The sequence below is a fragment of the Erithacus rubecula genome, assembly GCF_903797595.1.
Source record: "Erithacus rubecula genome assembly, chromosome: 1".
Classification (NCBI taxonomy): Eukaryota; Metazoa; Chordata; class Aves; order Passeriformes; family Muscicapidae; genus Erithacus; species Erithacus rubecula.
Window position 1 is genome coordinate 35,693,039 of NC_136658.1, and position 17,129 is coordinate 35,710,167.

The 17,129-nt window shown below is 36.7% G+C and overlaps 1 protein-coding gene across 4 annotated transcripts in view; it reads right to left on the bottom strand.

Annotated features, from left to right (window-relative positions):
* SLC36A4 (solute carrier family 36 member 4) overlaps positions 1 to 17,129 on the bottom strand; it is an 81,844-nt gene that overhangs the window by 48,548 nt on the left and 16,167 nt on the right. For all 4 annotated transcript variants that reach the window (XM_079317105.1, XM_079317107.1, XM_079317106.1 and 1 more), the window contains 2 exons: positions 13,130 to 13,357; positions 12,357 to 12,455 (listed from right to left, as the gene is read on the bottom strand). In XM_079317105.1, the coding sequence (XP_079173231.1) occupies positions 12,357 to 12,455; positions 13,130 to 13,357 (327 nt within the window). The remainder of the gene's footprint in view (positions 1 to 12,356; positions 12,456 to 13,129; positions 13,358 to 17,129) is intronic.

Below are 17,129 nucleotides of genomic sequence, written 5' to 3' on the forward strand. Positions count from 1 at the left end.
ATTAACCTCCAATATGAAAACTTATACATGTATGGAAGCTCATGACCACCATTTTTGGGTGTAGCTCCTGGGTGGAGGCTTCGTCTGCCCAAAATGTACCTTTAAGCCCTTTAATAAATATAATCACTTTTTATTCTCTTAATTTTGTCTGGCCACTGTTTTTAGGTAGTCCCAAAAAGGCATTACTATAATGAAGTTAGGTAATTAGGATCTGGGCAATAAAGACAGTGGAGTAAAGTTCACAGCTGAGCTTATCTTTCAGTAGACATGCAGGTTATATTTGATGAACAGTATGGCACTGTTAATTAAAGAAGCTTGTCATCCCTGGTTAGCACTAATGTCATATCCAATACAGACAAACAGTCTCAGTGCAATAGGGTTGCCCTGTAAAAGCTACTGCTCATCATACAAAATTGCTTTTTAATTGACTGAATATTTACTATTTAAGCAATATGAGTTATGAAAAAAGCAGATTTCATCCACTAATTAACTAACAAATTGATATATCTGAATTGCTGGTACATTATTTTCTATAGGGTAATTACTCCTCTCCTCCTAGTCATCCACTGACATTTACTTCCTAGCATATCCCCACTGCCAATCTATGGCCCTATTTCTCCTATATGTGAAATCCCAAAGAAGTAATTTTACACTTGGGAACCAAAAGGTCCCTGAAAAGGTGCACATTTAATATTCATTCCTATTCAATTAACATGCATTATGCATGTTAACTTCTTATATATTTCAGAGCCTCCACTGCTGATGTTGCTCCTCTAGAAAAGAACCTGAGCTTGGACTGTAACTTGATCTGGTGGAGAATGCAAAATTTAAACAAAGAAGAGTTTCAAAAATTAAGTCCATTTTTAAATGAGTGTTGAGAAGCAGGAAGAATAGAAAACAAGACGTATTCTCTAACAGACTCTGATCAGGATATCTGTTTTTTAATCTTTTTACATTTTAACAAAGTTCTTTTCACAGGCAGACAAGATTATCATAGAATTGTCTATTTGAAAATTAGTTCATAAATAAAGGTCTAGTGGCTCATACTGTGTTCAATGTGCTTGAGTCCAAATGAAGCACTGAAATTTTCTTCTTAGAATTCTAACTATATTGAATTTTTTTATCTTTAACATTTCAACCCAATCAGTTTAGCATTTAAACCCAGAAGACCCATGTTTCTCCAAGAAAACAAAAACCTTAAAAAATTAAAAGCAATTTAAAACCATTATAGGACAATGCTCTTAAGCATACACACTCTGCTTTTTAACTATCCACTAAACCAAGTTTACTCATTAAATGCAATGATACAATTTCCTGTACAGTTATGAGCAAATCAGAATAAAACACAACCATTTAAACTCATGTTCTCATATGATCATCCTCTCTTTAACATTACAACTTTCATTTTTGCTGAGTTTAAGGATATGAGACACTAAAAGAAATACAGGACAATAAGACTGTTGGTGAGAGACACATTAACACATGTAGATCTTGAAATTATATTTAAAAATGCTAATTCCTCCTGGCTTATCCTTGAGTTTGTATCAGGACTGCATGTGTCTCCAGGCTGAACAGATGAGAATGCTCATGCAGCCTTTCCTGCATCACTCAGTCCAGGTGAGAGTGGCCCTTCCCAGCTCAGCATGAGCCTTCCCAGCTAATTCCAAATGCCCTCTCTGAGCAGCAGCAATCTCAAGACAGTCATCATTGCAGATGCTTCCCCCAGTAAAACTGATCCCCAAAGAAATTATGCAAAGAACTTGAGCCAGGTTTAATAGAGTATCCAGTATCACCTACTCCAGGCAAGCTACAAAGTCCTGTAACTCACTAGATTAAGTGACACAAGTAACAACCAATTACATGTGTATTTATATGTGTATTACACAGACACCCAGCTCCCTAAGCTGCTCAAGCCCATCAGGATCCAAAAGATCAGTGGAGTGTCCACAAGGAGACAGAGGCTGCCTGCAGATATGATGTGAGCCAGAGCTTGCTCTGACACTGATGGGCAGTTACTGCATAAATCTTCACTGTAAAACTTCTTTCCAGTCCCAGCACAGCTCCTCTTGCAATGACTTCAGAAAACCTAACATTTCACACGAATGCAAGAGACAAGGTTCTTTTCACAAATGCTTCTCAGTTCTGATTTTATTGCTTCCTTTCTGGAACCAGGAGGTGAGATAAGATTCAGTTTCAAAGATGTATTTTTTAACCTTTTTATTTAATGACTCTTCCGTGCTTCTAATTTCCAAGCTGTGCTTCCTTCAAGCTCTTTCTCCTTCACGCTAGTCACTGTCATAGCCCTAAACACCTATGAAATCAGATATTTTAGACTAAGCTTAATCTTTTCATAATTTCTTGATTTCTATCCGTGTTTTTCCTCCTCACTGAATAAACTATCATTTTTCTCTGTCACCTACTTCACAGAGTTTTTCCTATAATTTTTGAGACATTTGCACACATCACTACTATCATACTCCTTGAAACGTAATACTAGGTTCTTTTAGCTACAATCAACCTTTGGTTTCTTAAAATTGCAGAAGAAGCACAGTACATCTTGCCTTCATCCAGCAAATAAATTCAAAAGTACCCATAATTAACTGGCAAAGAATCATGACTGCATGTTTGAAATAACCTGGCTAATCTGATACCATCCATTATGCAAAGTGCTTCCCCTTCATTTCAAGCTGCTTGAAGTAAATATAAACATCCCCAGTAATACCATTGCCTCTTCATCCCTTGCCTTGAAAATCCTGCTACACTCACAGTCTTCCTGCAAATAAGCTGCAAGAGACTGCCTAATTTTAAGCAGAAATCTCTACTGTACTTTTCATACAACTGCACCAAAAAAAAAAAAGAAAAAGAAAAAAAAAAAAAAAGAAAAAGAAAAAACACAACAGAGAGTTTGACCTGCAGGCAGTCAGATAAACTTTGATTTAATTTTCATAGCCACTGAAAGCTAATCTTGTAGTGGGTATCTTAAGAGCAGACATGCTTAATCTTTAAATACATATAGTCAGTCACCTTTCCATTTCTCAGGAAATCCCACTAAAATGACCATCATTTATCCCCTGTACTTTAAAAGTAAGTATTTCAGGTAGACAGCTATATAGAAGTTTTGACTGGTTTAAGCTAGAGACAACTCAAGAACTTTGGAAAATTAAAACCAATATATTTATCCATTTACTCAGTGGGAAAAAAATCCATCTCTAAACATCCCTACAGCAGCAAAATAAAGCTCTGTTCAGTCAAAGCAAGAAAGCTGGTATCAAAGGTATTCAAAATATGCAAACCTAAATTCTACTACCTAATCTCCAAATACAAAATATTAAGTCCTCAGCAAACCAATGCAGTACAGGCCTGGCCCATTCCTTCTTATCTGTAGAAGGTACCAACGAATTCATCTGCACACTGAAAGGTGGATTTACAATCACACAGCCTACAGGGGAACTGTCTGCAGAAAATGTATAGTTACATCAAGAAAAAGAACAATAACAACATACATCATTATTACACTGTCATGTTTGTTTGCCTGTCCTAGTGCATCTCCTCTTGCACTGCACAGAAAAAGGCCCATGCAGTATTTTGAGCAACAGGCTTCTGTTCTATCATGTTTAGATACATTTTTAAAATTCACTCTCTTTAGTAAGCTACAGAACATCACTATTTAGAACACGTACAATAAACAATCCAATTTTCCTTAACACATCCCTCGTGACTGCAAACAAAAGGTCAGCTTCTATTACCCAAGGAAAAATGCAAGCCAAATGGTGACTGTACATCAATCTTTATAGTAAAAGTTTTATATGAAATAAATAAATCCAGAAGACAAGTCTCACTAGAGAACATGCTACCTACTGAAATCTGCTGAGCAATTCCAATCACTCCAAAAACCAATCTACTCAGATTCCAGTAAAGCCCCTTTCCACTTGTTTCACCAGGAAAAAGAATTATTCACCTACAGAAAAAAAAAAACAAACCCAATCTACTGCCCTATTCTGATGGCCTTGATTTAACAATACTCGAGGGAATTGTGTAATCTTACTTAGTTTGCCATCCAAACCTTGCATTTTCTCCAAGGTTCTTTTTTTCTTTTATTATGTTCAAGAGCTTATTTATCACTTCAGCATCACATTTGTTTAATCTTTAACTTGCTCTGAAATTTAACAGAAGTTCTGCAAGTTTGTGTATTATTATGTCCTATGTGACTTTGTGAACAAAATCCAAAAAAATTTCTCTCCAATGCAAACTGAAAATTATAAAGCAGCATTTTTGTTCAGTCACCACTATTTTCACATATTTTTAAATATTTGTCCTGTCAAAATCACTGAAATATTATATGCTTTGCTGGTCTTTAGAATAGTATGTAATTTTATCCAGTAAAACATATATCTTAATAGAAAATTGTATGTCTAATTTATCAGACTGTTCCAACTCTCAGTCACTTGGACTGCAGCCTACAGACTATACATTACTATGGTCTAACATGCTCTGGATAAGTTATGCTACTCTCAAAATTTCTAAGTGATAAAAGAGGTAAGGTAAGAAAAAATTACTTAAAAATGCAAGTGTTGCTGGAGGGTATATTTCAATCTACTGCAATAATACATAAATATATAGTATCTGATTGTATCTTTCTAGACTCTTTCTGGCTCAGAATGTAAAAACGAAATTTCTCAAAGCTGCAATGGCACTTAAATGTTTATGCCAGCCAATTATCAAACCCACATTTTTTTAAGTCCCCTCAAAGAAAGAATTTAAGTCCCCTCAGAATAAATTATAATGCTTACTAAGTTCTCACCTATCCCTACCTGCTTCTTTGTAGGCAAGAGACAAAAAAAATTACAAACTTCCATCTGATCAATGCAAATGGTTTAAAATAAAATGTCTTCTTCTTTTGTCTTTTATCTGAAATGCTCCTCCACCTATATGCTGCTTTAGCTTCTGAAGGGACATACAAAGTATACACATATTGCAAGGTCCTGCATGGGGCTGTACAAATTCCATTACTGCAGAAGTGAAAAAATAAATTACAGTGGTTTCCACTGATGATTAATGAGAATGACAAGAAATAAATGGGATTAAGGACCTACAAAATTTTATAACTAAATACAGAAATTTCAGCCCTGGGATAAGGAGCCTTGAAAATACAGCCATGTACATTCCTGGGTCAACAGTTAAAAAACAACAGGATCCCAGCACAGAAAGTGTTTTGCACGTCACATCTTACATTTTACATGGCCATCACTGAAAGAAATAACCATCCAATTCTGAAAAATAATCCAAATCAATCCAAAGAGAAGGAAGAGAAGACAATGACAATTTTACTTTTCTTAGAACAGTTCCATACACTTCAGCCTGCCTTGAGAGCACATCACTTTGACAGCTGCCCTACCCATCACTCTTCCCATGAATCACTCACACAGCTCAAGCACAAGTCAAAGAATGCACAAAGACAAATTGAAGAACACACACCACACCACTTCCTGCTTTTTTAACTAAAAAAATATGTTTGCAAAATACTTAAGAGGTAAACTAGAACTCAAACTTTATTTATTGGTACATATAGACACAAACACATGCACAACAGTGCAATGCTACCTTCATCAATGAAAAGCCTGAACAGAGCCTATTATAGATGGTAAAACTAAGATGTTCCTGATTAAATGACAGACATGGAAGTCTAAAACCAAGGATGCAAGTATTTATTTTAGCTAGCTGCTCTCTCCAGGAAAAGTTATTAACATTTCTGCATTTTCAGGGTTATATTCAAAACCTCTGTCACATCATGAAAATTTACATTTAAATACTACTTAGATAATTCCATACACTGCAGGGAAGTACTCACTCAGAACATAACAGAAAGGAAATCTAATCCAACTATCACAACTAAGTTCAAACAAGCTGCAGTTTGGAAGACTTACAGAATGACAGGCCAGGGGAACAAAAATCTGGCTCCAAAAAACCAAAATAAACTGGATAAATATTCCTGCCTGAAATTATTTAAATATGCTTCTTCATTATATGTAATACCAGCATAAGTGCATCCCTCTGTCTCTGTATGTATAACTAAGGCAGACAAGTCTTCCATCTAAGACAAGGTCATGTCTAAAAGGAAAATTAGTTTCTGTACACCACTGAAGCTCTGCTCAGATGCCAAAACCCACCTGCCATAAGCTGGCAAGGCAGAGCATGACAACCTGGCACTCTGTCACTCTTGCTCTTTGCCCCCTTCTCCAAAGTCACCAACCACATAATGATTAAGAAAAGTTTCAGGAAAATAAACAGAAAACTTAAAATGCCTTTGTTCTGCAACTGTGTAAATGTATGTTTATCTTAGGTTCTCTAAGGAAGAAGAAATGTTTGAATGTTGCAAGGATGTGTGTGGGTTGCTGCCTGAAAGAAAGTCATCCAGGGCACCTTTTGTTTGTGTTTTTAAGAATTGCCTTTAAAATAAGAAGTAACAGAAGTACAGTATGTATAAGCAAATGGTTCTCCAGGGTGAAAGCGAGTTTCTCCATTCTCTGGAAGTACAGATTATTTGTAAGGAATATTTAACTTGATAAAGAGGTGATATCAAGTTGTCCAATACTCTATCAACATTCATCTGAGTTGGGCAGATGTTTATTTTTTACATTTTCTGATACAACATCTTTTCATCTCCTGTATCTACCAACATTCTCTATTGCTAACACATTTGCTCATAATTGCTTCCTGATTTTGCACAGCAGCTACAACTTCTTGCTGACCCATCTAAAGTCCACATTTACCATGTACTAGGCCATCCCCACAGTCATCAAATCCAGTCACCTATATTTGCTTGTCCAATTACAAAAACATCCCACCTTTCACATTTTGAGGATACAACCCTTTGCAACACCTCAAAATAACACCAATGGAACTGATATACCTTGGTCTAAAGAGCTGATGCCACAAGTAGATTTAGATGATGTCATATTACCTGTTAAATGTCTGCTTCTGACAAATACAGTCTGGGCTTAAGGACAAGGCAAGCATGCCATTGGGTTTCTTTTTTTTTTTTTAAGGACAATACTAATCTGTCAAAAGAGTTTTTGACAATGAGAGGCTTTTATCTCAAAGCCACAGGCCTAACAAGCTCATCTGCATTACTTTCAAAATCCAAATAATGACATTTTAAAATTATAATCCACTTAGTTTTCTCTTTTTAAATCTTCTGGAATTGGTTAGCTGCTGCCTAATGTGATTCCAGAGCCTGTCTTCTGGTATACAAATACCACCCTATCTTCAGCTGCAAAGCTCTGATATCCAAGTTCAAAAGCAGTTTGAATAGACATCTTCAAGTAATAGGCTAAAATATAAGAAGTCTTATTTTCCAAACCTAAAATTAATGTTGGAAAGTAATGTTGCTCTCTTCACTAAGCTAATCTGTCTGCAGCACTCAACAGGAGGGAAAAAAATCATACTGAATTGTAAAAACTGCAGTTAACTTAGCATATTTATATGTAATGGAGAAGGAAAATTATACTTCTTGTTTAAATGTTATGATTCTATTGCATCCTTCTTCCTCCTGAAGCTTATTATAAAATATTACTTCCACATTTGGATTTGGGGTTTTTTTTTTTTTTTTTTTTATCTAGAACAGACTTTTGATGCAAAACAATCATTAAGTGTAACTGGTATTACATAAGCCAACATTATGCAAAGCTATTACCTGCACATGGCAATGCTACAGACAGAGCCAAGCCTGAAGGTGTTGCTTTACATCCTTCCAAAAAGGGCGTTCAAGACTCTTAACTTCATTTTGGGCAAACTTAGTCTGAAGTTACTTTTACTTCAGTAACAAAATCTTACATTCATTTTAAAACCAGGCCTGTTCACCTTTGGAACATGAAAGAGGCACCCAAACATGGTTCTTACAAAACAACTTACATGTTCTGTGAAAGACACCTTCCCTCTACATCATCACCCACAGCTCCTGTATTCAAGAAGTAGCACTGGTACTCTGCTCTGCTCTGTGGCCTGAACACCAGCCCAGTGATCTGCAGGCACATCATCTGGCACAGGGAACCCACAGCCAGAGAAAAGCAAACAAACAGGGAAAGCAGCAGCTGCAGAATCTCATAGTCCCAGCACACTCCTGCATTCAGAAACGCTCACTGAGGGCTGAATATACACTTTCTCCACTTCAAAATCAACATTCTGCTTGCTGAACTGAAATCTTCACTTGAAAGTTTAAACAAAGCCAAGTATCTTATATGGTTGCATGCACTTAAGAGTACTGCATTTCTGCTGCCATTGCTGTTCCACAAACTAAACTGATGTCACTAGTCAGTAGGATTTTCACACAATCACCTCGATGATCTTAAAATCTAAACTTACAAGTGCTGAAATCCCAAAGAAACTCTCAACACTATGGATGGTAACCCCGAGACTGCCAGTACTGAGCTCTCAGCTGCTGTTTGCATACTCAGGGTTGCTGGGTGTCCCTGCTGCCAACCTCTTCTGTTCCCACACAGTAATGATCCCCACCCAGCCATCAAAACAGCCACCACTTGCTGCAGCAACCCAGAGCAATCTGCAGTAACCCTGTTTTTACAGACACCTCTAAGAGGCAGCAACCAAATGAATAGCACAAGCAACTGACTGCAGCACTTCTTCCTGTTACAAGCATCACTCAGAGTGATTAATGAATTAATATTAATCAGCTCTTCAATAGCAGTAGCCTTATTCCTGCTACAGCAGTTGTAGCAACAACAAAACAACTTACCTGAACTTTATAGCAAAATGACAAAATTGTTCAAACCTGCCAACAAATAAGAGTCTAGACTGATCTCACAGGCAGATATGAACAGTTCAATTCATCACATTAATATCATCAATTTAACATATTAATTGTTTTTATTTTACTGAAAAATATCTCAAAACAGTTTTATAACACTGGCTGATAAAATGTTTGAACTAGCTCTTAGTATTACCCAAGACTTTCTAGGCACTACCTTGGTTTCTTTAAGATTCTACATTTCAATTATAAATAGTCCACCTTTGAGTTATTATAGACTCGAGTAAAATTGAGGTTCTTCAAGTCTATTTATTTAGGGACCAACTATAGCCACAGCAACAATATTCCAAATTCCATACTGCTGATTTCCTTGTAACACTATGACAGCTAATCACTCCTAAGCTAATGATAGATTTTAACCAAAATCCCTGTTCATACACTCATCATCTAGAAGACAAACATGGTTTCTCAAGATCAAGAAGAAAATTCTAGTAGGAATCTGCTGAATCATTGCATCTCTCTTCCATTCAGTGAACAGGTCCTCTGTTTTATTAGCATCAATAATTTGTATTAGTTACTACTGAACTATAGTCATATTTTAAGTGATGACAAGTGCTAAACCAAAAGAAAAAAATAACATATGTATTTTGGAACAATGGGATGAAGAAAAAACCCCAAACAAACAAAAAGAGGGCAGTTTTCCTTTCTTGTCAGGTTCTGCTTAAGATGACTGCACCAGCCCAAAACCTCAGAATTTCATTGTCCCTTTTCATAACACCCAGTAATCTGGCAGCTCTCAAGATGAGAATTGGCCTAGCAGACATTCAGATCCAAGGAACAGGAAAAATGAGACCACATAACTGTTTCAACTTATTGTATAAAATATTGTATAAAAGTAAGCAATCAAAATCAACTTTTCTGAGAATTAAGACCTTAAGGCTGTTTATAATGCCATGTTCAGACAGCTTCACAATGAGATATTTGCAAGACATTCCAGAACAGAATCTAAAATCAAGTCTCTAAAAACAAGACCAAGATTACGTAAATCCACTTTAAGTGCCTGCAGTCAGACAGAGTAGACTGAAGAGTCAACCTAATTAAATGGACTCCTTTTTCCTGACCAGAACAATTCAACCATATGGATATAGGAACAACAGTGAGACAGGGGATAACAAGTTACCACACTGCAGCTACACAACAGGTTTATGATGGTAACTTCCTGAGCTGTAATAATTAGTTATCAATTAAATCATTCACCAAGAATTATATGAAATATTAATTATGAAAGAGGAAATGTCTTGATTTCCTTATCTTTTTTCTATTTCATGCTTCAACAACTTTGTTTAATTCTGATTATTCAAATATATGAAATAATTTTTTCTTCAAATCTTCTCTACTGTGCATGCAAATACAGCATAAGCATGCACAGACAACATTCTGCATGTCCAAAATATCCCTGAGAGGCAGGGATATCTTAATATCATTCTGCATATAAAGGACAGACATTAAGGTATATTTTCACTTCCATTTCAGTTTGTAAAGGTAGCCATGTTATATTCAAGGTTTTGTGTAATGTAAGTACTCACACAAAGTGCATTGAACTATAATAAACATAAATATTTAATTAGTTTGTAAATACTAATAACAAGGTGAAAACTTAACCATGCTTTCCATTTGCTTTGAAGAGGGAGTAAATTATGACCAAGTAAAAAAAAGAGATGGTCTATGCAGAAATACATACAATACCTATATAATGCTAGTATCTAATAATATAATGCTAGCATAATGCTAGTATCTAATAATATAAAGTAGTATTTTTACATTTTAAAGGTACAAATAGAATAAACCCTACATTATTAAGGTCTTGAATAAAAGAGTGAAAAAAATTTGGATTTCTTAAAGATGTCCTTAGTAACAACCAGGGAGAACAAGTAAATGTTCTGGGCAGCTCTTTAAAAGGTTTACATAAGCAGTCAATGCTGCTACTACTACTGATGTAAATTTAAAGAGCTGTCTAATTTGGGATCTAACATGCCAGAAAATAATTACCATAAACCAATTCCCTATCTATAATTCAATAAACTACTGCTACCAAATGATAAGCCTTCACCACCTTCCCAAGGCTTACAGGACTCTCCATTGGGATGCCCTGGCTACAAATACCTGTCTGCAATGAAGTGCATGAGCAAAACTGATACAACTGGGACATGCACCAGATCTACAGTGCATGACACAAGCAGGTGCAGTCTGTCCCAGGCAGAGTACATAACCTAAAACTAACAACCTTAGTACAGTCCAATCTGATTCTCTGAGCCTGGGGAGGCTTTTTTTTCCCCAAGACCTGTAGGCATCAAATAATCTCAGACAAACAACTCATTTCCCATCATGAAACTTCCAGATGACAAAAGATGTTCAGATACACTCAGACATATGTGGTAGCTAAACCTCTGCATCAATCAGTTTATATGGGAGAAACAGTGGAAAATAGTTTGAAAACACACTTTTGTAACATAAGTTAAAAGGTTTTCCTATTCAGCTCTTCTGCTTTTGATAACACAGCAGCAAGGTCAAATAATATGGTTTAAGTCAAAGTTGACAAATCCAAAAAAGAAAACAGACTTCAAAATCTTCTGTGTTATATGAACGACAAACAATCATTTCAGATTAATTGCATGCTGCTTTGGAGTTGTTTTAGTTTGGGTTTGGTCAGGGGGTTTTTGGGGTGGGGACAGAAGGAGGGGCTGGTTGTTTTTGTTTTTTTTAAGCACAGACTTTAAGCATAACACTTGCTTAAGTATGTAACTATATAGCAAAGCATATACAGTAATTTCCCAACAATTTATGACCTACCATTCCCAGAAGCTTCTTTAGCTACTTTTTAAATACATCATGTAGAACAAAAGTGGTTAACTAATGACAGGAAAGCTAATGTCTTTATAAATAATTTGATGGGTGAAGGGATGGGTGTTAACATCTTTGAAACAGGTCTTAAGGTCTCTACTGACTTTGTGCAGCAGGTTTGTTGCAAAGCCCTGACACCCTGGCTCCTAGAACAGCCAAGTGGGTCTGCACAAGCCTGAACTTGTGAACTTTGGGGTAAAATAGCAGGTTCAAGAGGGGAATATGTGGTAAGCAGTTCAGGAAAGCTGTCCCTTCCCAGTACTTCAGCCAATGGGGGAAGGAAGAGGCAATATCCAGCCAGGAGTTCAGGATAAAAGGAGGCTGCACCCTCCCAAACCTTGAGAGAGAAAACCCTGCAGATATGTGCCCCAGAGGATTCTCTCCCTTTTTCTAAATAAAGGTGCAGGACTCTTCTGTCTCCTTTTTGGACATAAACCTCAGGGGTTTGTGGGTTTTCCTGACACTAACTATTTGGGACTAAAGGTATTTTTGCAATTTAGGACAGGGTTAAGCATCCAAGTGATGAGGATTTTATGTCCACAACTTTCATCTTATTTGACCAGATAAATCAATCCTTTTCATACCAACACAGGAGATCTAGCGCTTCAAGAAAAAAAAATAACAACAGGAGTTAAACTGCCTGTATCCCCAGCACAGAACCAGTGATTTTGAAGAGTCAGTAAAAAGCACTTACCACACCTATTCCTTCAAAAGCAAATACTGCAGTCCCAAAAAACAGTGGGTATTTCTTCCAGCCAGCCACAGGAGGCAGTTTTCGAGGATCTGCTAGATCCTGAAGAAAACAAAGCAAAACAGTGCATTTGCTCTTCCTATAATTTTGATTATGTTACACAGAAGAAAACTCAGTATGTTGACAGTGGTGTATATTGTTGCTATTTACAAACCCTGGTTTTCCTCCCAAACTCAGTCCTTTATACACATTTATAGCCACCTTCCCACACAGAAACTTGCAGATGTATTTATTCTAGGTTTTATAACTGTAACCAGAAATTTTTACACATTTAAGTATCACACTGGTGTGTACAAGGGAGCACCAAATAAAACAGAAGGAAAGTGCCCATCTCAATTCTTTTGCAAACTTTTAGTGTACTGCTCTTTCTAACCTGCTTTCATACTGCACAGATATTCCTCATTACCATGAGGGACACTAAAATAACATCTTTTTAATTCAAGCCAAAGTTCTGCAGAATGACTAATTACTATCTTACCCAATTTTTTTTACCCTTGCCCAGCCTATATCTGTCATTGCCCTTCTCCCCTTGCTCCACTTCCCACTCATCAAAATACATATTTTTATTATCTTAAATTAAGATGCTTCAAATATAAGATAATGCTGCCTTACAGAAACTGTCAGTCAGTACAGATCTATCAGAAATCAACTGCCACATTCAACAAACATAACTTGGCACACTGAAAAGAACAGATAATAAACTTTTTTATACTCACTCTAACAATATACTGGTAAATAATCACCAGGCTGACAGCCATGGACAGATTGGCAAGCAATGAAAGGAAGGACATGCTCTTAAGGTCACGGATGAAGACCAGGAGGACCAGGAATGGCAGGAAGCACAGCATGTATATTCGTAAATCAATACTCCTTTTCTCAGAGGAGCTGCTAGTGGCACTAATGTTCATGGGAGCAAGCTTGCTTTCCAAGAATCCTTCATGGACCTTTATCAAAACAAACAAACAAAACCAACATGTTAAACAGTGGTAGCAGTGAGTATATGATCACATTGGTGCTCTCCTTTAGGGAAGTTCGTCTTTCTGCTTCACCTGGTGAGTGATAGGAATTCTGAGATCCCTCTATGTACCCACAGTGCAGAGGGGAAGACAGGGCTCTTCAAGCAAGAGTTTCATACTTAAGGCAAATTATGAAATCAGGGTTTGAAAGCATCATTATCCCACCACTGACTAAAGAGGAAATTCACACATGCAGTTTAGATCAGAGAGTTTGATTTTTCTTAGGGAGAGTAAGAGGGTTAGCTGATAAAATGCTATAGCACCTGAGTTGAGTGCCTAACAACCTTATGCCCCCACCACACACATCATAGCAGCATACATACAAAATAATGTTAAAATATTAACATCCCTATCTTTCATTTAATTCAAATGAATTTTTTTCACTCTTCACTTTTTTATTAATGAACATTAACTCAACTTTAAAAACCATGAGCTCTGACAGAACTGAGAGTCCTGTATCTGATAAATTGTTAGAAATGAATGCCTATAAATTGAAAGTAGTACACAATGTGAAAGTGTATTAGGTTTTTTTGTACATAACATTGCAATAGTTGCCTGTAGTGCAAATCAGAAGATTGAGTTGGGACTATCCCTGACTCTTATTGCTTCTTTTGAGAAAAAGTCAGTGTGGCTGCAACTGCCAAAAATTTGTTTTGTTTAAACGTACACAGCCATCTGTGCTGTGTGCACACCACAATCAAAATATCCAGAGCTGGTGGTTATTCTGCTTGCAGCAAAATGAGAACAGTTCAATTTGTTTTAAATCTCATCACACTGTTTCCCTTAGGTATCCTTTCCTTCTCTACCGTGGCATTCACACCCTTACAAATTAGCGTATGGTTGTAATTAAATCTGCTCATGCTGCATCAAGCCTTTGACTTGATGGCTACAAAAAGATACCTAGACAGGGGAAAAAAATTCCTTATAGCACAGAGAGAAACAAAAATGCTCAACTGATATATAACTGAAATAACTCGCTTGAAGTCAATTGTTTCAAACAATCCACAAATTCAGGAAGAGAGAATTAATTTAAAACTATTCTGTCTGTAACCAAAAGCACTGTACTTTTTTTTTTTTTTGCCACAATGGAAAAGAAAAAGTTAAACGATACAATTCTGCAACCACATGTTTTCCAGAAATCTTGCTTTATATGAAAACATCACTGGTCATTATGGAAATACTGATGGTTTTTACCTTGCAAGAATCTAAAGTGTCACTTGCAAGACATTTAACATCTGTTAGTTTTCATTTAGATACCATTTTTAGAAAGCTACAAAGAAGCTCTAATTACATTTAGAATTGAATTCACACAGCTACAGTAACTCAACTTTGCCAAGTAGTAAGTCAAACATTTAACCAAATTACTTCCCTAATGCCACATGAAGTAAAGCTCTCTGTGGAAGTTTCCTGTTTTCCCACCATACTTAAAAAGAAATACAGAACAAGTACTTTAGGTCTCTCACTTTAACAGGTCTCGTGTGTTTACTTGCTTGCCAGAGCTGCTCTGCACACAAGGACATGTAAACAGCTTCTAAGAATCACAGTGATTTAAACACATAAACAATAAATATTTAGCCCATCATGTCTTCAATTTATACAAATATCTGTAACCTTATGAACTATTGGAAAAAAATAAATAAAACATATATTCCTTAAAAAACTCAAACCAAACAAAAAACTAGCAGACAAGATACAGTTCAGACTCTAAAATATATTTTTATAATACCACAGTATAAACCAGCTTTAGTCAAATAATTTCAAGATTCAAACACTTCAGTCTTCTCTTAAAGACAGAGACACTCCCTTAAGTGCACATAAACCCCATTAGAAAGTGCCTGAAATCAGAATTTTTTTTTTTTTTTTCTATTACCACCACCAAATTCCAACTAGACATTCAACTGCAGTTCACTGGCAAATACAGCTGGAAAATGCAATATACAATACTCTATAGAATTCTATTCAAATTCTGGCCTACTGTGATCAGCTACTGTGATGATGGTTGTGATGAGATCACATGTCCACATTGTGTTAGGTTAAGTGTGGTCACACAAAATAGCCTTCATGATTATCTGCCTTTTACTTTCACTGGAGTACTGAGGAAAGCCCAGAGAAAGAAGCATACTATGGCTACACACAAGTTCTCCACAACCTTCATCAGGTGAATGGATACTGAACACAGCTGACTAAAATTCTCAGACTGTGCCTCCCTGGCCCTATCTTCCCACCTCCCATTTGAGTTTTCAGACATGAGTTATATGAACTTTCAGGTATGAGTTACATTCCTTTAATAATCCACTATAAACACTATAACCTGCTTTATAATACAGCAAGCGTGGTAACCCTTCTCCCTACATTTTCCCCTGCTCCAGAATTCACTGGAGAAGGAAATGGAGGCCAAACAAATTCTCAAAAACTTCATGACTTGGAGAGGCACATAGCAGATCCTGTTCCTTGAAATACAGTTTAAAGAAAGAAGTCAAGGCATCAAAGACATTATAGCTGGGAGGCTAGAGAAAATAAAAAATACAGAAATAATGAAATTCTGATCCTGCTCAGTACAGATTACTATTCTGCATTAACTAGATTTGCAGTCACAGTTGACTTTAGTCTGAGATAAGAAAGGCACCTACTTCTTGGAACTTTCTCTTGTCCTCCCATTTGACCTTGCCAAGTACAGAACTTGACTTCATTTTCTAGGCAAACCCTCTGCAGTCCTTGCTGCTCTTAAGTTCTCCAAAAGCCACTTCTTCTCCAAGTTGAACAAGCCTGATTTCCCCAGCTCTCACAGGACAAGTGTTCCAGATCCAATAATTTCAGAGGCTCCTCTAAACTCACTGTCAATGACATTCCAATACTGAGGATAGCAAAACTCAGCTGAGGATGACAGATATGATCTAACAAAAGGATGACAATCACTTTCCTCCACCTACCAGCAATTCTTCTGTTCACACAATCCAAGATGCTGCTGCTTTCAGGGCACATTGCTGGCTCTTGATCATGACTACTACCCTCTGAATCTGTCCACACAAATGGCTTTTTTTTTCCCAGCTAGTTGTCCATCCATCCATCCATCCATCCATCCATCCATCCATCCATCCATCCATCCATCCATCCTATAACAATCTTACTTGGATACATTGATATTGTCAGAGACAGCATGGAAAAACTTGCTAAATTCAAAGTGGCATCTATCTGGTGCTTTCTTATAGTGTACGAATTCAGACTCATGGCCACAGTTGTACTGATAAAAATGCACAGGAGGACACATTTTATTCCCTTTTGTGGAAATATATACCTTTAAATCAACTTTGTATCAAGAAAGCAGCTTTAACACCATCAGTCAGAGCAGTACCACTTATGGGCTTAGGCAAGAGTGGAAAAAATATGGATGGATTTTGGGAGTATTTTGAGATGTGACAAAATAGGGATCCTGTACATTAACTCAGATGAGGCATACCAGATAAGATCCAGCAAGGCTTAATCTTGTGGGAGAACTACACAAACAGGCATAAGTTACTGACTGGTAGAAGAAAGTTGAGTTGGAAAGTAAAATGCAAAAGTTATAGAAAGTAAGGATTACTACTCTCCCTCTTAAAATGGAGCAATTGGCTGTGGGAAATCTGACAGCAGACTAGCAAAGGAAAACTCTAATGAATATGAGATTATACTGGCTTTTTCAGGTGAGGGCTAACATCACCAT